At 32.8% G+C, this 27,808-nt stretch overlaps 1 protein-coding gene across 3 annotated transcripts in view; it reads right to left on the reverse strand.

Annotated features, from left to right (window-relative positions):
• BRDT (bromodomain testis associated) overlaps positions 1–27,808 on the reverse strand; it is a gene marked incomplete at both ends in the record, with an annotated part of 47,489 nt that overhangs the window by 8,814 nt on the left and 10,867 nt on the right. For 2 of the 3 annotated variants that reach the window (XM_081308241.1, XM_081308242.1), the window contains 11 exons: positions 807–907; positions 8,794–8,965; positions 11,197–11,258; positions 19,478–19,633; positions 19,935–20,048; positions 20,138–20,427; positions 20,607–20,779; positions 21,797–21,985; positions 22,533–22,661; positions 25,233–25,586; positions 26,161–26,333. In XM_081308241.1, coding sequence (XP_081164367.1) covers positions 807–907; positions 8,794–8,965; positions 11,197–11,258; positions 19,478–19,633; positions 19,935–20,048; positions 20,138–20,427; positions 20,607–20,779; positions 21,797–21,985; positions 22,533–22,661; positions 25,233–25,586; positions 26,161–26,333 — 1,913 coding nt within the window. Of the gene's footprint in view, positions 1–806; positions 908–8,778; positions 8,966–11,196; positions 11,259–19,477; positions 19,634–19,934; positions 20,049–20,137; positions 20,428–20,606; positions 20,780–21,796; positions 21,986–22,532; positions 22,662–25,232; positions 25,587–26,160; positions 26,334–27,808 lie in introns of all 3 variants that reach the window. The other variant, XM_081308240.1, reaches the window with a different exon arrangement.

Consider the following 27,808-nt stretch of genomic DNA (forward strand, 5'->3'; position numbering starts at 1 on the left):
TATGATTTTCCTCCTAAGTACTTGTAAAGATAAGAGAAAGAAGAGAAATAAAGGGAGGAAGGGATGAGATAGAGAAATAGAGAATGAGAATATCCTCTGCATAATTACTTTCTGAAAATTGAACTCAAATGCCTAGAATAGTATCTAATGTATTTAATGTATCCCAGACATACAGAACATTTGTTGAATGATACCTGCATTAATTTGAAGATTAAGTGCACATATGACTCCATTATAAAATCCCCCACAACAGATTTTTAAAAAATAGCTTTATGACTTGGTTTAATATTATCACAAGGGGCTAGAGATGTAACTCAGTAGTAGAGCACTGCTCAGCATGTGCAAGGCCCAGGGTTCAGTCCCTAGTGTATACACATATATATACATAAACGTGTGTGCAGCAAATACAAAAAACGTCATAGAATTTGAAATTAAACCTAAGCATAAAGAGTGATGATAGGGACTGGGGTTCTAGCTCAGTGGAAGAGCACTTGCCTATCATGTGTGAGGCACTGGGTTTGATTCTCAGCACCACATATAAATAAATAAAGTAGACTCTGTGTGTGTGTATGTGTGTGCGTGTGTATGTATACATATAAAGAAAATATATAAAAAGAAAAAAGACTGATGATAGTGGATGGGAGAACAGTTGTTACTCACATCTAGTTTTTAAAATTTATATATGCAAAAATTACATCTAAAGTTTCAATCTCATTCAAACTAGGGCTTAAAATCTCTTATTCTAATTCTTATTCAATTTTGAATCTCTTTAAGATTTATGAGAAAAAAATAATATTACTTTTTACCTTTTGCACAGGAACTTGACATTCAGATTCTAACACCATTGCATCATTATGACCAGATGGATGTATCATACTTGGGCCATTCAAGAGTTGCTTGGAATCACCTGAAAACACATATTTAGAATGGTACAAAGTATTTTCTAGTATTTATCCAGAATTTGCTTTTATTTCTCCTTTCAGGTCAGACACTATGAAAACAAAATATTTAATTTTTGGACGCACCTTAACTTTGGAATATTTTTCATCAGGGACTTGTACTGAAAAAAATAAATATTTTTCACTTGAAAGTGACCTCCTTTGTTTTCTTTTTGTTATTGTCTGGTTTTATTCTGGTCATCATAAAGTATAGCTGACATTTTGGCTGAACCAACAAAATCTATTTGCCTGTTCTTTGCTATACAGCTCTCCCAGTTTGTAGACTGGGAGCTCTACAGGTGCATCTTGACTAGGTCAAACCAATCACAACAATTCCATCTCCCAATCAGTAACTCATTTAAGAACAGACTAATATAGGGATCCCAGGGAAGGATGCTGGGGTGGACCATTTGAGAACAACCACCATAACACAGAGAACAGAGGAACTAAGATACCAGACATATCTGGCAATAATGGCTAGTGAGATTATGGTGTAAGAAATGAAAAAGTTTGACTTTGAGGTGAAGAGAACAAACTATGAAATATTGTTAATTCTCTTTCTTCGTGTGTGTGGGTGTATGTGTGTGTGCGTGCACACACACTCATGTGCATGTTTGTGCGTGCTGGGGATTAAACCCAGAACTTCAAGCATAATCCCATTAATTCTTAAGCTTTCATACAAATATTTCATTTATTATTATGGGTGAAGATAAACTATAGAAATAAGAGTCTGAACCCTAATCAAATTATGGCTATCTTACTGGCTATGCATGGCAACAAAGGCAGTTTGAGCTGATTTTTCTGTCATTTGCAATCAAGAGCATCCTAATGCATGAAACTTACTTGATTATTTCTGTTTCAATTCTCTCTAGCCCTTTTCTATAGGTTCTAAATAGTGGTAAAAGTACAGAGAGGACAAATCAAAACTGAGTGGCTGTCTTTGTTAACTGATTCCAGCTCACAAAATCCTAGCCATTTATATATATTTACACATTGTAGGAATTTACACCTAGGTTTCTGTTACCAAAGAGTATCTGACTTCTTCTCTGGCTACAAATGAAGCTAAGGTTTGAAAGGAGCAAGAAACATCAAGGGATAGGAGTGAGCATAGGAAGAACAAAACACTTGAAGGATGTATGAATGAAAAAAAAATTTTAAATTTGTATATCTCTACACAGCCCACTATAGTGATGTTTTCTTCTTCCTCCTTCTCCTCCTCTCTTCTTCTTTAATACACTGATGTGTTCTCAGTTCAACAAGAAATGGGAAAATAGGAAGAAAAGCTACAGGCACAAAACTATATACCTTCTCTGCCAGGGGTGAGATATTTTTTAAGAAGTAGAAAGAGTATGTATAGCAGGTGAGGTAAATTCTAAAAATGATTCTTGATTTTCTGACTCTTAAGTTGGCAAGTGGTAATAGTGCCATTATCACAAATTAAAATGAAAATATCACTGGGCACAATAGTGCATACCCATAATTGCAGTGAATTGGGAGGCTAAGGGGGGAGGATCACAAGTTCTAGGCCAGCCTTGGCAACTTAGAGAGACCTTGGTTCAAAACAAAAGAAAATAGATAAGTAGTGCTGAGGGCATAGCTTAATGGTACTGAGGCCCTGGGCTCAATCCCCAGTACTATGATAAAAAGGGAGGAATACCAAAATCTGGGGACTGAAAAGGAGATTTCAATTTTTACAGGATGTGTTTGAAATGCCTATATGATATTTAAGTAATGATACTCAACTGGAGTTGTATAAACATGATAGATATGTTTGAGACATAAAAATAAGAATGGAAGTCAAAGGCACCAAGATTACATGAAAGTGCATCTCTTCCCAACCTTTTCCATGTCAAAATATGTAGAAAATGATAAAGGCATGGCACACCTAGGTAATGGAGAAGGCTGCTCCACACCATTCCTATGAGAGCTTAGAGGAATGCTAGCTCAGTAAGCCTGTGCTTTGGAATCTCTGGAGTAGAATAAAAACATAAGAAGCTTAACATTTAGGATATAACTCATCTGGGTAATCAGGAATACCAGTAAGGAATATTCAGGGAGATGGAATGATCCAGAAAGTAGAGTCAAAGAAGCCTAGAAAGCGTGTCATGCATATAACTCTCTGGGAAATATTTTGTGTGAATGCTTCTCTGAAACCTTAAAACACTATAAAACTCACCTTTATTCAGAAACCTGTTCTTCATCTTATTCTAGAGCTCTTTAGCTGGACCAGTATCTAGCCAGTACCCTTTGGATCCACCAAAGCTTTATCCCTTCTTTTGTTAAATAAACCTACATATATCCCTAATTTGCAGAACTCCTCATCACGATTTCTTTCAAATTTCTGTCTTTACCTTCTTTCCATCATTGACACTTAATTTTTTGCCTGCTTTAACAGTCCAACTGGTCTCCTCCTTCTCTGGTCTCTATGATCTATTCCTTCAAATAGACTATATAATATTGCAGGTCCTTTGCTCAAACAAAACAAAACAAAACAAAAACTCCATTGGCTCCCCATTGACTACACCCTTATCATTATGCCCAAAGTATCCAGAGTCCAAGTTTTTGACAATCTTCACCTGGCCTACCTTTCCAAATTTATTTCCCCACATCCCTGTTTATCCAACCAAAGCTTTAGTCACATTGAATTATTAGTTGCCCAAATACCTTCACATACATTGTTTCCTCCATTTGCAAAGTCTGTTAGTCTTAAAGTCTTTTTTCCTCCAATGCCCAACTCAAATATTAATTCTGTAAAATATGCATCTGCCTTTCTCTCATCTCCTCAAATTTCACTTTGCTTCTTTTAGTGCACATTATTTTTACTTTATATGCATGTTAGTCAATTCTACAAGTTGGCAAACTCATTAATTTATCTTTTAATTTGCTGTGAGAATTCATGTTGATATGACAATATAAATATTTGTATTAAAAAACAATACAAGTCAATGGAGATTTTCATGAGATGAGGAAAGATTAAATTATAAGGACAGTAAGATTAGTAATCTTTTGTGACCAAAAATTTAGAAAAAAATGAGACATCTTTCATTTAATGATAGAAATAAAGATGGGGGAGGTTTGGAGAGGTTGAAGAACACTAACTTTGTCAAAGCATTTGCCAATAAGGAAACTTCAGAATAAAATTGATTACTTTTATAATTTAAATTTAAGATGAGGTTTAAACAAAAAATTGATTTCAATTGAGATTAAACTCCAGAAAAGTAAATTTCTCTATTTTACACTTCAGTTTATATATTTGACATTTCCCTTGGTTATAGAGCCACCTACAGTTGACAAATAGTCAACTCTAGCATCATCCAAACTCCCTTACCCAGTATTGTTTTCCAAGATATCAAATAAACATATAGAGGTGATAAAAAGGACTGATCCTAGTTGATGGATGGAGTGATAAACACTGAGACTTTAAAAAAAACCAAGAGACTGATCCTTACTGAAGACTTAGTTATGAAGTCTGTCTTTTCACAGATGGATGTTTTCTTAAGATAGAAATAAAAGAACATCTTGTTTGCATTATTACCATTATTTTTCATTATCCTTATTCCTTTTCAAAGACAAGGTTATCATTATCACTCTTCTATAATTACATACTCTAGTGAAAACAGCAACATTTTCTACTTTGATTTTTTTCCTAATCAGACCTCAAATATTCAAATCTTTAAAATTAAAAACCTAAAAAAAGGAGGACTGGGGTTGTGGCTCAGTGGTAGAGCACTTGCCTAGTAAGTGCGAGGCATTAGGTTTGATCCTCAGTGCCACATAAAAATAAATAAACAAAATAAAGGTATTGTGTCCATATACAAATAAAACAAAGAAACAAAACAAAACAAAAACGCCCACCAACCCCCCCCCCCAAAAAAAAACCTCCTACTGCTCAAAAAAAAAAAAAAAGTCTCCCTGTTAAAAGCGCCAGCTATCTTCCCATCCTTGTCACCAACAAGCTTCTTCAAAGACTGATTAATATTCACTACACCCAGATTCTATTACTTTTCAACTTACAGCAGTCTGGTTTCTGGTCCAATTACATTGGCTACTCAAAAAGCTTTTGCCAAAGCAAAACTTCTCACATTGCCAATTTTAATCCTGTCTTCATTCCTTAATCCTGCTTGAATATTCTGTAATATACAATATTCTTGATGATGACTTCCTTCTACAAATCTTTCTTCTTTTTCTATTTTTTGAGACACAGTCTTGTTATATTGCTCAGGATGGCCTCAAACTTCTGGGCTCAAGTGATCCTCCTGCCTCAGCCTCTTGAGAAGTTGTCCTGGATTACCCCCCCCCCCTTTTTTTTAATTTACTAATTTCTTCTACTTTTATTAAGGTTTTATTTCCTAGAATTTTGTCCTTGGCCTTTTTTCTTTCTAATCTGCACATTTTCCTGGGTATTTCCATTCATTTTTGTGGTTTTGAGTAGTTCTGCATATTGAAAATTCCTAGATCATATTTCCTGTTAAACCCTGTTAGTTCCAGAAACCCATTTCTGCTTTTTAAATTTCCAGTTAGATATTCTGTAACATCTCCTCTCCCAAACTGACTCTACCTATTGTTTATTCATTTATTGGCTTAAACAACAAGTATTTATTTCTCACTGTTCTGGAATGAGATCAGGGTACCAGCAGGTTGGGGTTCCTGCGTTATGAAGGGCCCTCTTGCTGGGTCTTCACATAGAAGAGGGTAAATTAGCTCTCCGCTCTTTTGATAGGGCACTAAGCCCATTCAAGAGGACTCTCAAGACCTAGTTTCCTCTCAAAGGCCACAATGCCAAATATCATTACATTAGAAATTGGATTTTAACAAATGGATTTTGGGGTACACTAACATTCAATCCATAACCTCAAGAATTGTGCCCTAAGGGGTACAATTGTCCTTGGGATGAGAATAATAGCATAGCTAACATATATTGAGTACTTACTTTAAGAAAACCACTTATACCTTGAACTTTATATGTGAATCCTTAAGACTCTATGAAGTCACTTTTATTATTATTATAAATAAAAGGAAATTAAAGCCTTGAGAGGTTAACTGAATTTTCTAAGTAACAGTTAATGTCACAACCCTTTATAGCTCTATAGCTGTATATATCAGAATTTTCTGTTTCTTAAGCACCAATCTTAGCCTAATAAAATATTTGCTGTTGTAGTTTTGTAGTGCTGGGGATCAAACCCAGGTTCTCACACATGGTAGGCAACTACTCTACCACTGAACACATTGCCAATCTCTAAAATCTTAATTTTGTTATGCTCCTGTTCAATCATGACTGAGAACTATCATATTTTCATACTTTTCTCTGAGTAGCTTAAATCTATTTCCAGAGACAGATGACTATAAATATAAATATTTCCTACTTCGGAGATTTGTTCATTCTTCTTCCTAGGAGGCCCTCTATTGCTGCATTAGATATTTCTCTCTTGGTTGATGGGAATCGACCCCAAATTCCTAGGACCTCAAGAATGCGAAGAATGTGCTTTACCACTAAACTATACCCTCTAGCCTCTGGTATTTTTTTCTCTTGATCTCCTTTCCCTTTCCCACAATGATGAGATATATTAAGACAAAGTAGAATACTCAAAATAGTAGGGATTTTTATACTGGAAGCAACAAAAGAGAATCAAAACCTCTCTTCTTCCTAAATCTGTTTTGTAGTTAAACAGCTTAGAAAGTTTTTCTGCTTGAAAGATACTTCTGCCCTTGCAAGGCCAAGTGGAAACCAGGAAATAGGAGATGTGGACAAGGAAAATTCACACCTGCTCAATCTAGGTCTAAATACATTAGTGTCTCATGGTTTAGGCATTCTAAGCTGGGCTCAGTGATAACAAGAGAAGTAAGCTTTGTGCCACACATCAAGCCCTCGCTCCTCACCACAACCAAGTTGAGACAGTTAAGGTATCTATAAAATCAAATCAATCTAACAATACAAAAATTTAGCCAATTTTGGGAGATGTTTTCAGTAAACAGGAACCACTACTAGGTAAGTTTTTCTAGCCCAAGTTTCCTTAACTGTAAAGTAAATATATATATATATATATATATATATATATATAAAATAATATACACATATAAAATATATATGTGTGAATGCGTGCGTGTGTGTGTGTATGTGTATCCAGCCTCATTTCTCTACACACATAATCTCTTATTTTAATTTTTTTTTTTATTGGTTGTTCAAAACATTACAAAGCTCTTGACATATCATATTTCATACATTTGATTCAAGTGGGTTATAAACTCCCATTTTTTCCCCGTATACAGATTGCAGAATCACGTCGGTTACACATCCACGTTATTACATAATGCCATACTAGTGACTGTTGTATTCTGCTACCTTTCCTATCCTCTACTATCTCCCCTCCCCTCCCCTCCCATCTTCTCTCCCTACCCCATCTGCTCTAATTCAATTCTCTCCCTTGTTTTTTTCCCTTCCCCCTCACATCCTCTTATATGTAATTTTGTATAACAATGAGGGTCTCCTTCTATTTCCATGCAATTTCCCTTCTCTCTCCCTTTCCCTCCCACCTCTCGTCCCTGTTTAATGTTAATCTTTTCCTCATGCTCTTCCTTCCTGCTCTGTTCTTAGTTGTCTCCTTATATCAAAGAAGACATTTGGCATTTGTTTTTTAGGGATTGGCTGGCTTCACTTAGCATAATCTGCTCTAATGCCATCCATTTCCCTGCAAATGCCATGATTTTTGTCATTTTTTAGTGCTGCGTAATACTCCATCGTGTATAAATGCCACATTTTTTTTATCCATTCATCTATTGAAGGGCATCTAGGTTGGTTCCACAGTGTAGCTATTGTGAATTGTCTATGCACATAATCTCTAAATATCTTTTCCTCACTGCAGTCTACCTTTCTAACATATGCACAGTTGTTACAGCAGCATTTCACAAGTCTGCTAAGAACTTGGAACTTGGTAGAACGTGTCTGGGCAGTGATAAGACTTTTTTATATCACCTATGTGTCAATATACAGTATTCATGTGAAAGTAAATTGAGTATAAGCTATATAGTAACTTTTCTTTCTTTCAAATGTAATAATTATCTATGGCTATAAAGTAGATAATTAATTTTTTTTAATATTAATATATTTTTATTTTAATATTTCTTATATTTGAACCAACATAAAAATAGGTATATATTCTTTATGCTTACAGTTCTCATACAATAAAAACTAAACATTTACAAATTAAACTATAATATTTTTAAAATGCAAATTAGTTATCTAATTTATTTAATAAGAAATAATACTGTTTTGCTCAAATAGAAAAATGTTTTGTTCAAGAGAATCAAAATAAATCACAAATATTTGGTTTAATAGCAAAACACTATAGTTTCAGATTCATTTTGTTCTTAATGTTTTTACTTTAATAATTAAGTGAACATTCTGAAACAATGTTTTTACTTTAATAAAATGAGAATACTTGTTCACATAGCTATCTTATTCAAACTGGCATTTATAATTTCAAGTCTTTCTTTCCTCTATGATGGTAACCAGGAATATTAACTAAGCCCTGCTAAACATGGCAGTTCTCAAACACCAACTTTAAAGATATGAGAACCTACAGACTGAAAATTGAAAACTGTTTTTCCTAAAATCTGTGATAATGACTACTGAATCCAATTAGTTTTAAATATCAATAGGAACATTTTTGACTATTTATTTGCTATTATGAAGTAGATGATTTCTAACAATGTGCTATAGTGATTATTTCCAACCTAGAATTTATCAGATATGATTTTCAATATTTCTCAGATGTGCAATAAAATTTATGATGGCCTTAGCACTGTCATATATAAGTTTAGAAGTCAATTTCTCAGTATTTACTTGTTAATTTCTTACCTGAAGGAGGCCAAATTTGTAAAGGTGAAATGTTTTTCACACTCTGTAAATGTTCTAATTCTTGATAACCAAATGCCGATTGGTGGTGATTTGGTGGTATGGCACACATATTTGTGGTCTGGTGAACAAGAGTAGTTTTAGCAGAGGTTGTATCTTGCACAGAAGATTGCATCTGTAAAGACAAAGTTATCTTTCAGAGTTTTAATAATACAAGAAGAATAAGAGAACAGAAAAACAAAAGACAAGAATATTCTTTAATGAATAAATTTATCTAAGTCACACAAACTCATAGGTATAATTATCCTTCTCATACTAATGGGGAAACCGAGGTTTAGAAAGATTAAATAACTTGACCATCATGTAGCTTATAGTCTTAGTTGCTAGTACATACAGAAAATTTACACATGTTATTAAGCAGTAGTACTTCTTAATAGTTTTAGAAAGTTTTCAAAAGGTTCCTGTGATCCACTGAAATAAAAATTGATCTTTTATACCAATTCTAGAGACCAAATCATTTCCTTTACCCTTTTGTCCTTGCTGACTTACATACATAAGGGAAGAAATCTAAAATTATATCATGGTCAACTCAAGACTATCAACAAATTCTGATTCACTATTCAGTTAACTAAACAGTTAACTGTTTATTAAATAAAAGGTGCTGAATGAAATAGCTAACATTTATTTAATGCTTACCACATGTAAGGCACCAAGCCAAGTTTTAAAATCTTGTTAACAATCCCATAAATTAGGTATAATTATTTTCTCTATTATGGTTTACAGTAGGACATAAAAATAATAGAAGTAATTTACCTTAAATCTCACACCTATTCAGTGGCAAGCTGTTATAGTACCAAGTTTAATAACATTTTCTACTAAGCTTTGAGTTGTAGACAGCACACAGGTAAATCATTTTTCCCCCTCCATCTATTAAGGGGATTGGAGCAAATCAGTAGAGAAGGCAAGTCAATGAATAATACCTATGTTATCCTGAGTAAACTAAATGCCATAGAAGGTGTACCTCAATAAAAATGTAGACCCAAGCCCAAGTCAGATGTTCAAGGTTAAATCAGCAAATAATCACTTTCTGAAATCTATAAATATACACATTCACTCACAAACATAAATTAATATATACTCTCTTTAATCATAAATGGGCATTTTATTCCTCAGTGAGTGAGAATGAAAAAAGTTTGAACAAAGATTGTATGAAGAAGGCTTCAACAATTTCTTCATAGTTTGACCTAATGTTTTGATTCCATTAATACTTATAAGCAAGGCAGATAATTCGTATCTTAGAACAACTATTTGCCTACCAAGTTAAATATTCCAACACTTCACTTGGGTATCTGAAGCCCTCCCCATTTATCTCTTACAAGCCCTTTAATGCCCTCAACTACCACATGACCCTAAAAATACCTGCTGTGCCTCATTTGCCTCTCTTCATGCTATTCTGTTTTTTTTTTGAAATAAGTCCCTGATTTGTATATCAATATCCTAATCATTTAAAACCCATTTTAAGGATTACCTCTTCTGTGAAGGCTTTCCCTCCTTCAGGCAGCATACATTCTTGCATTTTCTTAAAAAAATCATAACTATAGATTATTATAACATTCTTATATAATTTCTTAACTATGATTGCTTCCCTTTTCACAATTTAGAATTCTTTCAAGAATTATTTATTGTTCTATTTATCTCACCTAATAAATGTTATTATATAAGTTTGCTATAATTCTTTTCTTTCTTTTTCTATTTGGCAAGGTTTCATTATGTTCCCCAGACTGGTCCTGAACTCATGGGATCAAGTGATCCTTATTCTTCAGCCTCCTAAGTAGTTGTGACTATAGGCATGTGCCACCATGCCTGGCTGTATTTGAGATGAGTACAGGATAAAAATTTTATGAGGATAACTACTTGAATTACTAGTTAAGAAAATAAAATTCTATTTTTTGATTGTTAATTACTAATCACACAAAGAAGTGCTAAACTTGGTAGCCATTGGTTATAAACTTTATCTATAGAAACCCTATCATTTTCCACTAGCTTTTGTTGAAAAAGTCCACCTTATTGTGTGCATATACAACTGAGTGCACACTGGGAATTACCAAGGCAGTTTTTTTTTTGTATTCAGATTCTCAAGGCTCAGCTAAAGCTCCTATTTGTTCTACTTATCTGTTTTGACTTACATAATAGCTACATCTTATTAGCACTATTAAGCCAAATAGTTCCTCTAGTCAAAATGTTTTTTAGGAAGAAATCTTTGAAACAGTTGAGCTGAAAATAGTGACAACTGTTTTTCATGCAAATAAATAGAAAACAATTTTAAGGAAAGCTATCACTATACCAGTGAGTTGTAACATATATATTGTTTTCAATTCTTAGTTATAATTAAAAGAATTAATTTACCTTTACATTCTCTTTAGGAGGTGAATCATTCTGTTTTACTCCAGTAAACTTAGGAAATATTTCTGCAAATGTACATAGATAATTATTTCAGTATTTATCAGCTTAAAACTACCAAGTTACATTTTTTCCATATCAGAAACAAAGTGGTAATTCAAAAGAATGCCTTTAATAACCTCTTATACCAAGAAATTCTTGAAGTCACAGGATTTTGCCCTGTTTGAATTAGCCAAAATTTCTAAAGGGATACCTGCTTTTTTGTTTGGGAAAAAAAAATCTTTTCCTATTATGGAATAGACAACCACTCACAAATTCCAACTTGGATTATGATCAGGTAAAAAAGAATAGTGTGTTACTTCACAGTAAAGAGCTTCAGTGATAGTTCAAAAAAGGAACAAGTTAAAACAGCAGAGATAAGATTTCAAACTAGCAGTACCAATTTACAAAAATCATCCTTTACCCAAGTAGTGATAAACATAGCCATAAGAGGCTTAATTAAAATAGTTAAGAATTTACTATAAGAGAAGGGGTAATTTATTACCTGAGAGGATAGTCTTTTATTAAAAGTGAAATTATTTGTTTTCGTGGTGAGGTTTGCTCAGCTTGTTAGGCAGTGAATATTACATCTAATTAATTTTCTCTTTACTTCCAAGCTATTTGGCTGCCTCAACTCAATAGCAACAAATGAGTTTTATAGAACTTCCTTTACCTTTAGAAATACCTGTATGGTTGACATTAGCAGTAGAAAATGATAGAAAAGAGCTTTCTCTGTCAGGGTGCGAATAGGTTCTTGAACTTTCCTTATTCTACAACTGATTCTGGAGCTATCCTCCCCAATCATAAGCCTAAGTCAGTGTGGTAAAGCACCAAACTGGTAGTTACTACCTTGATCCATCTCTCCAAGCCAGCTTTCATGAACCATCAGAGCATTATTTGCTTCAGGCTCCAGGGTACCAAGGCTGGTCAATACCAAATATTATTCAAACTTAAAACATTCTAATTTTAATAATTACCTTCTGCCTCCTGAAATGCCACCAGTTTCCATTGGATGTGTTACTGTTCTTTCCTCTCCTAAAATGTTTGATGCTGGACATTGTTAAAATTGCTAAATGCCACTCAATGACGTGCTTTAATTTAAGGAATTCAAGTATTTAAAATGACATGAACCATCTTAATGTCACTCAACTAAGTATTACTTAAGAGTTGGGGTGAGGTAGAAGGGTAAGATTAGGAGACAGATTGAAAAGATTGAGGATATAAATCCAGGTAGCCTTTACATTTAAGGGAGAAATTAGTTTCCGCTTTGAACAAAAAACAAAAAACAGACTTCATTAATATGATCATATAATATATGCACATCTATATATCTATCTTAATTATTCAAACATGTACCTAAACTACTTTATTCTATAATATAAACTATTAACTATAATAACATAGGACATACCACATTAGAGTTCTGTTAAAAAATTTAAGGGTATCACCTTAATTTTCTGACATATAGAACTAAAGCTCAGAATTATAAAAATTAATACCTTGAAATCTGAACTTAGCAAAAGGTATCAAAAAACTTCAATTAAAGTATCAAGACCACATAACATATGTAGCATGTCTCATTAATATCTTAACGATTATATGTAGATGAATAATGATAGCCTACAACTTAGTACTCTGCATCTCATTCAAATCTCACCTAACTGCCTTCCAAAAGCACATTAATTAGAACTGCATATATGTTTACTCATGAGTTCCTGGCCTTCAAAATTAAAAGCATACATACATGTTTTCACCATTAAGCTTTAGATCAGACATCAATTAATAAACAATTTCTACCAGGCCTAGCAAACATCAATTAAATTGAGAACAATTACGACAACACACACATTGTCAACTAATTTCTCTGGGGAACTGTGATTACATGCATACCCACCTTAAGAGGATCCAACTGGGTAATATACGTAAACTACTAACCAAATACATACTATGTAAGTTATACAATGTTTGAATTTCACATCCCCCCAAACTTCAATATAAAATTTTTATTTTAAATTATGGCAAAACAATAATGGAATTAAAATACAAGATGGAATTGTGGAGATCTGGTTGAAAGTCTCATTTAATACCCATCACGTATCAAAGCACTGAGACGGGTGTTCAATATTATTAAGTCAATTACAACTAAAAATCCTGAAAAGCTGAATAGAAATTTAATACCATAATGTACAAACAGAATAATTTATATATAGCATAAATAATTACTAAAGATTTTTAAATTAGAAAAACAAATATACTTCCACAGGACAGGGTATAAAAGTGATTGGAAGTCATTATGTGATGGTTCTGCCTCCTTACTTTATAGGAAAGAAAACAGATCCAGAGATGTTAAATTATTTGCCCAAACTTATCAATCAAATTATGCTCTATTGATAAAAAGCAAGCAATTGAATCCTAGTTACTCATGAGACTGAGGAAGGAGGATGGCAAGTTTGAGGTCAGCTTGGGCAGTTTAGCAAGATCGTGTCTCAAAATAAAAAATAAAAAAGCCTAAGGATGTAGCTCAGTAGTACAGTGCCACTGGATTCAATCCCCAATACTACAATATATTAAACAAACAAACAAACTAATGGGTTAGGGATGTACCTCAGTGATAAAGTGTCAAGAATGCAGTGGGACTGAGCAAGCAATTAGTTTTATATTAAAAAATTCATTCCCCAATTTTCATTGAAGAGTTTGGTAGTTATTTTAATATTAAGAACAAAACCAATTACAAACTACCGACTCCTTTTACTAATAGCCTTTCAATTAGAATTAGGGAGTGAAAAACAATAAACAATAAAACCACCAAAACCCCCTAAATGGTGGTTCTTAAACGTGATAGCATTTTAGATTCTCCAAAGATATTTTTAACACAATGTATAGTTGGCTTTACTTCCCATTCAATTAATATATATATAGATATAGATTATATATAGATATAGATAGATAGATAGATAGATATAGATATAGATATATATGCAGTATTTGTAAAAAGTTTTATAGATGAGGGCTGGGGTTGTGGGTCAGAGGTAGAGCGCTCACCTAGTACAGGGGAGGCTTTGGGTTTGATCCTCAGCACCACATAAAAATAAAGAAAATAAAGATATAAAAAAGTTTTATAGATGATTCCAATGTGTTGCTAAAATTGAGAAGCTCTAATCTTGACAACCTGTTTATTCAAGAAGATTTAGTTTGAATAGAAAATTTAAAAACTCATAGGGCAGAAATGACTATTATTCTAAGACCCCAGGCTCAATATGGACCTCAATATATAGAAGGCTTTTTTAAAAAAAATTATTCTTTTTTTGGGGGAGGGTGGGTAGGGAGAAGAGTGCGGGAGTGTCCAACCCAGGCCTTCATACATATTGCACAAATACTATACTATCAATTTTATTGTTCTAGCCCTCTGAACCAAAACACTTTAATTGCTGAGAAACTTAATCATATTCTTGTCACTTCTATAGAAGACCTAGCTTATAGTACTAAAGACTAATTTATTTATACTTTGAAGTTACCAATAACTAAGGTTAAAAAATGTTATTTTAAAAACTAATAAATCTCAGGGCTGGGGTTGTGGCTCAGCCACAGAGCATTTGCCTCGTGCATGTGAGGCACTGGGTTTGATCTTCAGTACCACATAAAAATAAATAAAATAAATAAAGATATTGTGTCCATCTTAAAAAAAAAACAACTAATAATTCTCATTCTCCGAACTTTATACTAAAGCCAATAAAAGTCCAAAGCCCAAAGGATGAAGTGACAAATTTACCTGAAATTTTATCCAGGTAAAGAAAAATTGTGAAGTGGTATAATTTACATTGAGTTTTACTTGTGTTTAATTGTATAACAATTGAAATTAAACATGTCTAAACACATTCTATTTTATACCAGTTAAGTATTTGAGCTTATATTCAGACAGTTCTTAAGAGTTATTTCTTATAAGGTTTCAATCAAAAGTACTACTATTGATGAGCAGCTCCATTTGATTTTTTTTTCTACCTAAGTTTGTTAGTCACAGGATTAAAACTACTAGTTATATTCTTCTCTATTACACTACTTAAGGTTGTTAAGCATTAGAAAACTCTTGGTAGAGTGCATTTTCAAGTCTTATCTACATCTTTGATCTAAAATTTAACAATATTTGACAGTTAATGAAAAATAATTTTTTCTTTTAAAATAAAAACTAATTTTTAAGGTTTTATATTTATACCACAGTTTCATAAATGTTCTTATCTACACATATTTGTATATGTAAATGATCTATTTATATAGATAATTTTAAATGATCAAACTAAATTACAACGAAATTTGCAATGAAGGATGCTTTTAGTCCACAGATTCTCATTTTCATTTTTAAGGTTTGGGGATTTTATTAATAATTCTCTATCTAGAAACAAATTGTTGGCATAAAATAAGAATTAAGTGAATTTCCTAAATTTGTAAATAAAACTTCACTTGGAAGTCAATGCTCGGCTCTGTAATAAATACTTAACAAAATAAAAATTAAGTTTATATTTTACAAAAGTATATAAACTTAAGTTTGAAAATGATAGAAGATACCCATTTAAGGAATATAGAACAAGTACCCTAAACTACTTCTTACAATATTTGAATTTTTCAGATATTATACTCAAAACATTTGCCACGTCTAAACAAAATAATACAGTAAACAGACCAACTCATTAACTGTAAGAAAGATAATTCAATAGTCTTAAGGAATTAGAAAAGGTAATTTAAAGTTTTTTTGGTGACAAGTCAAGTTCTAAAAGACTTGTGACTTAGTTAAGAAAACTAAGTTGCTATAAAAATCAGAAAGACAAGCATTAAAAAATAGATTTGAGGTGAGTGTGATGGTACAGGCCTTATAATTCCAGCGATTTGAAAAGCTGAAGAAGGAGCCAGACTTAGTACCAAAAACAAAGTAGATGAGAAAAATATTACATAGGTCAATATCCTTCTGTCAGAAGGGAGTATGTAGATGGGGTTTTAGCTCAGTGGTAGAGTGCTTGTCTAGCATGTGTGAGGCACTGGGTTTAATTCTCAGCACTGGATATAAATAAATAAAATACAGATCCAACAACAACTAAAAAGAAAGAAATTTAAAAAAAGGCAGTATGTCACAGAGCATTCAATAAAGTTTCCTCCCCAAAGTTTTGAAGAAATTACATTATATTCATATCTTCTATACTGATAAATAATTAAAAGCCTATTATCTAGAGCTTTGGGAATCAGAATATTCAATTAAAACTTTCAGTTTTGAACAATTAATAAGTAATTATTTGAATATATTTAATTTTCTGCAGAGCAGTGGATCCAACCAAAATGATTGTGTGTGGGGATGGGGGTAGGGGCAAACATTCTACCACACATACTAGTAAGCACTTTACCACTGAGCTAGACTCCAGCTCCTCATTTAATTTTTAATAGATTATACAGCATATAAATCTTTGATGAACTACCTAATTTTCACAATTTTTTTTTCTGAGTAAGTAACACCATTTCCCCCAACCCTGAAACTTTGACAAAGGATTTGTGATCTATTTGAAAATGTCACATGCAAGATTAAGAACAGTAGATTCTTTAGTTATTTTAATAATAGGTATTGCTATTGATATGGTCTGATTTGCTTATTTCAGAACTTACAATCATTTTGCTCATAATTTTTATTATTATTCCCAAGGAAGTAAAAAAAAATGCTCTTAGCTTACATACTAGAAATTGAGAGCCTTAAAGTTTTCTTTTCTTTTTTTTTTTGGTACTGGGGATTGAACTCAACAGGGGCAACTGACCACTGAGCCACATCTACAGTCCCACTTTGTATTTTATTTAGAGACAGGATCTCACTGAATTGCTTAGCACCTCACTTTTGCTAATGCTGGCTTTGAATTTGTGATCCTCCTGAGTCACTAGGAAGAGCCTTAAAGTATTTTTATGGGTACAAATGAAATTAATATTTAGGAAAAAAGGTCCTATTTCTTCATTACTTAATATCAAGCAAAGATATAATTTTGCTATTAAGTTAAATTTTGCATTTGCAGTTTAGAATACACATAGTGTTTTTTTCAGCAAAGTACATAGAGACAATTAAAATTTCAAAAATAAATGACAATTTACATTATCAGGTTAGAAGAAAAATTGACCTTAGTGTCACAAGCTGTGCTATTCATAATGTAGGTCAAAACAGAAAAATTGGGACTGAGGGTACAATTCAGTGATAGAGTGCTTGCTTGGCTTAGCATGCCAAAGGCCTTGGGTTCAACTGCCAGTGTTGTCAGGAAAAAAAAAAAAGAAAAAGAAAAATAATGCTACTCTGACTTTATTTTAATAGTGAATTTTTAAAAACACTTTTAATTGAGGACGATGACATTAATCAAGAATATCGATCATAAAATAAGAAGTCAGCAGTATTTTAAGATTAGAATTCTGCTGGACACAGTGGCACACCCTTGTAACCCCAGCTGCTCAGGAAGCTAAAGCAGGAGGATCTGGAGTTCAAAGCCAGCCTCAACAACAGCAAGGCCCTAAGCAACTCAGTGAGACCCTGTCTCCAAATAAAATGCAAAATAAGGCTGGGGGTGTGGCTCAGTGGTCAAGTGCCCCAGAGTTCAATTCCCGGTACCAAAAAAAGGTTAGAATTCTGAAAATTAGTTATTCAGCTAGAAGTCAGAAACCATGATAGATATCCAATCATTTTAAGAATATATAGTTGGCAATAAACATTCTTTCCTTCAAGCAACATACTAGAATATTCTATCAAACTGATAATTGAAATTAAAATTAAGGTATTTTAGGGCTTGGATTGTGGCTCAGCAGAGCCCTTGTCTAGCACAAGGACCTGAGTTCGATCCTCAGCACCACATAAAAATAAATAAAGGTATTGTGTCCAACTACAACTAAAAAGTATTTTATTGAAAAGCTCTTTATGTTGCATTTTTCCTCTAGTATTCAAGGCATTTATTAGCAATAGTCAAATAATACAAACTAATTGTTATAATAAAGGTCATAGCTTAAAAATAAAAGACAAAGTGCTCTAACTTATTAGGCCACAAATGCTTTATTAGATGACATTACAATTGCTAATTACAATTTAAAATACTAAATGCAATTTAGATTTTTTTTCCAGTATTGCTTTATGTTTAAAAGTCAAATATAAGGAAATACTGTATAATCAGAGCCCTAAATTAATCTAAAAATTTTCTAGTATGACAAATACCAACAAAAGAAAAAATTGTTTATTCTTACAAAATTGTTTGCCACTATATACTTTAGAAATGTAAAAACAAAATGCAGCAACCAACACTACATAAATTCAAACTACACAGAACCAAAAGTAAAATAAAATGTACTGTTAAGCCAGCAGACCCTAACTATCAGAATGAAAAAAGAGGGATATTCTTACAAATGGCAAGAATTTCTGATGTCACAATAGTCTATGTGGGATTTTTAAAAGAGAATTGAATTTCATAACAAGAAATATCTCATTTAAAATAAGCAAAATTTAGGCACAAAAACATCCTATATTCTGAATTTGCCTTTTGGTCAATGATGGTCAACCACTGCCAAGTCAGCATCCTTGGGGCAGTGAATACCTGTCAACTGTATGACTATTAATGAAAAAACACAAAGAAAATGTGAATGACCTAAGCTTGACACAACAGATAAACTATAAAATGTAATATGGTACTTTAGCATAACTGTGAATCTGGATTTAAAATATATTTTTCTATAGATGGAAGACAATATTCTATAGTGAAGAAACCAAGAAAGTGAAAAAATAATCTGCAGTTTCTGGGATGACTGACTTCTTAAATCAAAATGACTATTCAATTCAGAACATAGTATTACAATAGGACATACCTTGCAACATTAGAGTGATTTGATATATCATGGAGAATAAATTGAAAGATGCCCTCAAAATTTCATTTTGTAAAAAGTGAAAATCAGTGTTTTATTAGCTAATATTTTCTGGTTTAAGATCTGGTATTATTTATTAAGGTACTATTCCACCATGAGTAACTTATTTTCAACATTGTAAACCTACAAGGCACATATGTATATGAAATTTCTTTTTACACAGTTATCTCTTTTAAGAAAATAGTAAGGCTGTCTACATGCAATTAAATAATTAGTGTGGCATCCAAATCGTAAGTTCTGGGTAAGTAACAAATCCTTCTTTAAAATATATGTCTCAATATTACAATAAAATAATGTTCCCACCAACAGAGGTACACTTAAGGAGGCAGCTAACCTGGTTCAGAATCACTGCTGTCTGAAGAGTTTGAATCACTGCTGCTGCTTTCAGACTCTGATGAGCTGCTGCTGCTGCTGCTGCTGCTGCTATTGCTGCTGCTCTCACTCAGGCGGGACCCACCTCCAACTGCTTTCAATGGTTGTGTTTTCTCAGCTGAAAACAGAGAATCACATTAAAATGCCAAATGAATTAAATGACAAGAACATTTAAAAACTACCACCTATACCAGATGTGGTGGTTATGGTGCATGCTAGTAATCCCAATTGGGGAAGCTGAGGCAGGAGAATCACAAGTGTGAGGCCAGCCTCAGTAAATTAGTAAGACTCTAAGCAACTTAGTGAGACCCTGTCTCAAAATTAAATGTAAGAAATAAAAATGATTGGGTATGTGGCTCAGTGGTAAAACTTCTCTGGGTTCAATACCCAGTACCAAAAACCAAAAAATTGCTACCTACGTTTTGTTTGCCGTTTTCTAGAATTTAACTGATTGTTGACATCCAGTAACCGCTTTTCCAACTCTTGTTTTTTCTGTGAATGAAGTTCTTCTTTGGACTTCATTATTTTCTTAGCTATGTGATTTAGGAATAAAAAGAGTTAGTAAAAACAAAGATCAACACAATTCCATACTAAATTTTTATTAATACATAGAAATACATACCATGAGGTTTTAGTGGTCTTTTTCTTAAACATGCCACAACATATTTTTCCAATTCTCTTAGTGTTGATGCTTTCAGTGTTTCAAAGTCAATCTCTATCTCATCAGGATTGGAATTTCTTAGTGAGGGTTCTCTTGATTGTATTATATGAACTACTCTCCCAAGTTTATCTCCAGGGAGTTTGTTTATATCCAAACTTAACTGTCTTTTCTCATCATAGTTCATAGGCTTAGCATTATCTTCATCTTCAGACTTCAGAACAAAGACCTGTTGTTTCCTCTTCTTTGGTTGGCTGAAACAAAAAGTACACTTTATTTCATTAATTTTATTTTACTATTTTATTATGGTGCTGGGGATTGAACCCAAGGCCTTGCACATGCTAAGCATCTAACACTGAGCTATACCCCCCACCCAAATTTATTTTAGATAGTGTTATTCTTGTTTTAATAAGTCATCATAAAAGTTACTTACTTGCTCTTGGACTTATCCTTTGGTTTCACTTGCTTAAAGTTTTTCCTTGGATTTTCATCTCTGGTATTAACCTTTTCTCTTTTTTTCCCCCTTTTAGATTTCTCATTCTTTTTCTTTAGTTTATGGAAAGGTACTTGAGACAGAACCTGTAGCTGTTCATGAACAGCTTTAAGCTGATAAAGGGGAACAAAAAGATCTTTAAACATTCATGGCTCTAAATAATTAAATCACTAGATAAAAATCTGAAGTACTCCAAAGAGAGTATCCCTTGTGAAATTCATATCATATTACATTCCTTTCAGGTTTTTATTTCACTTCAGAAATTCACTGTAGACTACATTAAACTACATTAAACTTCAGACACTATCCTGCTCAACCTATAAACTTAAAACTCCTCTAAAAATAGACTAAGAGGACTGGGCATATAGCTCAGAAGAGGAGCATTTGTCTAGCATGTCCAAAGCCCTAGGTTTGATTCCAGGACTGTAAAAATAAAAATAAATAAATAAATAAATAAATAAAAACAGACCAAGAATTACTTTCTGAGTGGTCATTAATTTTAATAATTAACTTTTAAGGTTTGATATCAGAACAGGTTAACCTTTTATCAAAAAAGGAACAATGTAAAGATCTCATCCACAAAGTCTCTCAGATTATGTCATAAATCATTTCAGTGAGAATCAGCAACTCATTGTGATTGAGAATAGAGAATATAAATAATGGAACTATGAAAAAAGTTTTATGAATATATAGATAAACGAAAGACTATTAAACACAACAAATGTGCCAATAAGTACATAAAGCCACAACTGCTAAGTGATCTAAATATAATATCTTTAAATCAAAGAGGAGGAATCTGGTAATGTGGCTCACTTACCTCATAGGTAAGAGGCTCTGAGTTCTAACTCTACCACCATAAACAAAAATCTATACAAGAAACAAGGTGTGGTGGTGCATTACTGTAACCCTACCAAGTTGGGAAACTAAGGCAGGAAGATTTCAATTCTGAGGCTAGCCTTAGCAACTTAAGAAGATCCTATCTCAAAATCAAATAAGGGGTTGGAGATGTAGCTTAGTGATAAAGAGTACTCCTGGGTTCAATTCCCAGTATGAAAAAAAAATCTACAAGAAGGATTTTATAGAATATTAGTTCATAGAATATTAGAACTTGTCTCAATATAACCAACTACCTGCTCCTGAAGCTTTGCAAGACGCTGAACTCTCTCATCTTCAGAATCATCAGAAGACTTATCTTCAGAGGACGCTTCACTAGTGCTTTCTCTACCAAGGGCTTTTGTAGTATCATTTGTGAGATAACAAACAGGCATACTCTCAACAGGCTCATCGGGGATTTTGGCAAAATGCATTTCAAAAACATCCTGTATTGAAAAAGCAGACTGTGAAGGTTTTCTGCATTTCTGATTTAATGCAGCAATAATACCATTTAACAAATAGTATATTTCAATATCATATTTTGATAAGAATTCTTTAAGATATACCAGAAGACAAACCCATGCTTCACAGGCTGCCTGGTAATCTCAGCAAATTTTCTCCATTTTCCATGCATAGACTTCTCAAGTTTTATAGGGAACCTTCTTTGAAAAGTTCTACAGTTGATGTGTCAGAAGTCCTTGAATTTCCCCTTCAGTGGGATGGGTATCCTAATCAACCCTATCTCAGATATCTACTGAACCTACTTCATGAATATTTCCCCAACTTTCTCTGCATGGTGGGCAGCTTCATTAAAAGACTTGCTACTGAACAACATAAGTCAAAAGACAAACCCAAACAGTTTAAAAAGTATTATTTATAAATTATTTTGTGATATTTAGGGTTGTATTATTCTTTAATTCCTGCATTATAATTCTAAAATTTTTAAACTATATTAGGAGGAAAATTGCTTTCAGAGAACAAGTAAAAACTCACCTGAAGCATTCTAGCCATTGCTACTACTTCATGATCTGGAGGATTGTATTTGTAGCAATTCATGAACATTAATCTAACATCTGCAGCAAATTCATATGCATCCTTATATTCTTGATTGTCCATTTTCCTCTAAATTAAGGAAAAGTTACAAGTTTCACAGACAATATAGTTCAATTCAATAACTGTTTGAGTACTATTTTAAGTGTTTATATATGAGATAATTCAGTTGTACAGGAGAACATAGAAAATAACAAAACCAATAACTCAATATCCATATTTGACAAATGTTAAAATTTGACATTTCATATTTCTTAGACTTTGAAAAATAATCCAATGAATTTTTATAGTAGAAATAATAAAGGGGGCTGGGGTTGTGGCTCAGTGGTAGAGCGCATGCCTAGCATGTCTGAGGCCTGGGTTCAATCCTCCATACTACATAAAAATAAATAAACAAAGACATTGTGCCTAACTACAACTAAAAAATAAATATTAAAAAAAAGAAATAAGAAGGGAGTGTGATCCATACAAAGAAAAGGACAGAAATAAAGTCACAAAGGCAGAAAACCACAGCATTTTCATATAATCACAATAGGCAATTTTGATAATAAGAAAACAAACAAACAAAAAGATAATCTTAAGCTGATCTTGAACATTTAAATGAAAGATTTAAATCGAAATCCTCCTGAGAATGGAAAGGTTATAAAAACAAGAGAGTAATAAGAGTATGAGTTACAATTTTGATGGCTACACATAAGGTGTTCTAAGAGTGGGACATAGAGTATCTAAATAGGCATCCATTACAAAAAAGAAAAATTAACAAGAAAATCTAACAGACTTTTAAGCAAAATATATATATATATATATATATATATATATATATATATATTAATGGACAAGTCACAAACAAATTCAAAAGGCAATATACAAATACATTATGCTAGACAGCATTTGTAATTTGAAAAAATAAAACGGCTGGGTGTGGTGGCATGGCCTATTATAATCCCATCTACTCCGGAGGCTGAGGCAGGAGGATAGTAAGTTTGAGGCCAACCTGAGCAACTTTAGCAAGACCTTGTCTCAAAATAAAATTTAAAAAAGGGCTGGGGATATTGTTTGATGGGAGAATGCCTGCCTAGCACATGCAAGGTTTGATCCCCAATACCACACACAAACATACAAGTTAAAAAAAAAATGAAGGTAAAATTTACAAGAGACATAACTTTCTACCAATCAGATCACTGTCAATTGAGAGTGACTTCAGAAAACTAAATCAAAGTCACCTTCATTTTAGAGTCCTATAAGCAGTCTATAAATTGCTGCTAGGGAAAAACACTATACATATCAAATAGAAGGACATTATTCTTATTTTTAAAATTTTTTTATTAGTTATTTTAACAGCAGTTTTTGTCTTCTTTATAATGTTCTTTTGTATTTATGAATCAGATTTCCTCCCAGTCTAATTTTTCCCCAGGTTTCTTTCATATTCTCTGTTTCAAGTTTGCCCAGTCTAATGTGTTCTCTTTACTTCATGATTGTCGTACAAACTTGTTTTCCATGCTTGAAACATCCTATAAATTACTAAGTTCTATCTATTTTTAAGATTTGGTTCAGGTTTACCTATTTCAGATGTTTCATGATCTCTGAGTTAGTATACAGGGAAAAGAAAGAAAGCACTATTTTAAAGAGAAAATGGCTAAACATTTTCAGAACTTAATATACAAATATTCATACTGAAAGCGCTAACTTCCAGTTAAGATGAATAAAATAAAATAAGCTAGATGAGGAAAGACACATAACTTATGGAAGGATGACCAAGCAAACTGACAGCAGAAATCAGCAAGAGATGTTGGAATATGTCTTCTAATTGCTGAGGGAAATAATTGTCATTTTAGAATTCTATAGTGAACTAAAGAATCATTCAAGTATAAGGGTAAAATATAGTTTAAGATATAAACTAGTAAGAGTTTACCACCTAAAAACTCTCATGAAAAAAACACTAATATTACATTTCAACAAAGAGAACAAACCCAAAGAGAAAAAAGTAGGATGCAAGGAATGAGGGTGAGCCCAAAATTTGGTAATATGTTAATAAACTTTATGTTGCTGATTAAAAAAATAAATCAAAACTGTGTTAAAAAGAAGAATCAAACATGTAGACAATAATAAAGGACAGGCAGTACAATGGGTATGGATTATATTATTCACCGTAACCCAAATATTGTGATGAAGAACAATGAATATGCTAGGTACAGTTGTGCACGCCTGTAATCCCCATGCTCAAAAGGGTCAGGCAGGAGGATTACATGTTCAAAGCCAGCCTGGGCAACTCAGCCAGACCCTGTCTCAAAATAAAAAATAAAAGGGGCTGGGGATGTAGTTAAGCAGTAGAGCACCCCTGGGTTCAATCCCCAGTAGTGCAAAAGAACAATGGATGTATTAACATGAGAAAAGATACATTTTTAAAATGTTCCAATGATTCACTTCAGGTGATGTGATTGGTGTTTTAATTTTCTTCATCTTCTTCATTGCAAATTTCTTGCAATATTACTTTTTTTTGGTCTTTGTTTAAACTCCTGGGCTCAAGTGATCCTTCCTGCTACCTCAGCTTCCTGCGTACCTAGGATTACAAGTGCACCCCACCATGCTCAGCTTTTATAATCAAGAAATGAAGTTCCTTTTATTAAGGCAATATTTATTTACCTTAATAGTTCCAAGATCCATTGGATTTTTGACAATGTCATAGTAGTTATGAAGTCCCAAAGCATTAGCATCAACAGGATTATAAAAGGGCCACGCATATGATAAATGTTTCTTGGCAAGCAATTCTTTAAGAATTTCACTACAGTGCTTTAATTGTTCAGTTACTGTAACACTTCTTACAGCCTTATATTGTTGTTGAGAATCTGGCAAATCATTCTTCAGCACATTTTCGTTTATCGGTGGCATTCGCATTGATTTTTTTTCAGTAAGTGTTGGAGAAGATTTATTACTTGCTTTAACTACAGAAGTTGTAGGAGTTGTTGTATCTGCTTTTCTCTTCACACCTCTTGTAACCTAAAATCAAACAATTCAACAAGAAGAAGCTATACTTAAGCACATAGTCATAAGGTTTTTAAAAATAAGGGGGACCAATTACTGATGCCAAGTTTTTATATAATTTATAAAACAATCCATGTATTAAGTATTAATAAAGGTTAATTTTTCTTTTATAGACAAAATAAATAGAATATTAAAATATTAAAATATTTTCTTCCTACATCCCAAAGAATTGCCTTTTATAACACCTTAAGATAAATAAAATAAATCAGTCATGGCTATATCAAAAGTTTTCTGAATACTTTAAATCAACTAGGGCATAATTTTAAAAAGATAACTATATAAATGGACAACTCTTTATATTAATGCTATCAAGATACCAAAACAGTTCAAATTCTACCTAAGAAATCTTCAACATTTGGTTAGCATTCTAGGTGTCTGTTCATACAATGTTCAAAGAGGCAGGAACAGTATTTCTTGGGATTGCTATATGCTGAAGACAATTATCATAGCAACTTATAAAAAGTATAAATATTACAACATCCAAGTATATTGAAATATTTCAGGAACCAATAATTTAAAAATGACATACTTGGACCACAGGTTGTGAGCTTGAGTTGAGTGGAGCTCCTTGTGCCATGCTTAAGGGAGAAACAGATATCTCAGGAAACACAGAGGGAATCTCTTGCTTCTTAAATACATTTTCTGTTGCTTTGGGGGATGCTTTTTCTTTTACAGAAGAAACTAAAAGGTTCTGTTGAGTTCCTAATGAAGTATGAACCAAAGTTAAATATCTGAGTTAGAACAAAACACTATTTATTTTTGTTAGTATTCCATTTTAATGTAGGTCAGCTTTTTAGCAAAATAGAACAATATGCTTCCATTCTTTGAAATCTTCCCACACATACTGTTGCTGATAGTATTAGAACAATTTCACAGAATTTGGGTCACAATCTGAAAAGATACAATCCCAAATGCTGAAATCATGAAACATTAAAATCCCTAATGTCTAAAATCTCAAAATATTGAAATTCCAAAAATAATTCTGGAAAAAAAAATCTAAAATAAGTTTATCTGCTTTTTTTTTCTTCTTCTTCTTTTCACGGGTGTGGGGACTAAACCCAGGGCCTCAGGCATGCTCAGCAGGTTCTCTACTCTACTACTGAGTTACACCTCCAACCCTATTTAAAATTTTGAAAGGGGATTTGAGAAAAATAAAGATGCAACATAACACTTCATAAGTCACTTTACAATAAAATAGGCAATAACAACAAATTTACTTTCCCAAGCATAAACACTCCAGAGTACTAACACCAGTCACAAAGGCATAACAATCAAGAGCAGATTAACCATATTCATGAAGAAATAAGTTTAAATTATTAAGTTTAAATCATTACAATTAGTAATTGTATGCATCTGGTTTTTTTTTAAAGAGAGAATTTTTTAATATTTATTTTTTAGTTTTCGGTGGACACAACATCTTTATTTTTATGTGGTGCTGAGGATCGAACCCAGCGCCCCGCACGTGCTAGGTGAGCGCGTTACAGTTTGAGCCACATCCCCAGCCCTGCATCTGGTTTTATAACTGAAATCTTCTGAAGTACTGTGATGTACAATCTAGGCCTTTTGATGAGAACAATCAAAAACTGCAATTAATTGCCATAGAATATGTATGTACTCACTTTTTTTTCCTCTTGAGGTAGTAGGGATTAAATTCTGGGATTGAGCATGATAAGCAAGTACTCTACACTGAGCTACATCCCAGCCCTAACAGGAACAAGCTTAAGAAACTATACCTTATAAATGCAGATTACAAAAATAACATTGCTTCAGTTACTGAGGAAGTTTCAAAACTTTTATATATATGAACAATGTTATGATGATGCATTTCTATAGGTCAAATTTGCAAAAAAAAGGGCATAAAATTAGAATTCTTTAAAAATCTTTATATAATTTATATCTCCAATATTAGAAATAATGTAAAAATGAGATATATAGCATGAAGAACTGTAAAAAAATATTGCTGACAATCCAAAACAGTTTGGGGAGAAGCCCAAGGGTGGGGGGTGAAAGAAATGAAAAAAGCTAAAAGTTTGACAAATAAAAGTATCTAACAGAAATAGATTGTAGGCAGTTTCACAGATGCAGTCCATAAGAATATTCATGATCATTAACTATATTTTGAAGTTCTTCATCACAATGAATAGTTTGCTTCTTCCCCCTTGCTCCTACCCCTATCC

Source organism: Spermophilus citellus, assembly GCF_964194105.1.
Source record: "Spermophilus citellus genome assembly, chromosome: 9".
In the NCBI taxonomy this organism is placed as follows: Eukaryota; Metazoa; Chordata; class Mammalia; order Rodentia; family Sciuridae; genus Spermophilus; species Spermophilus citellus.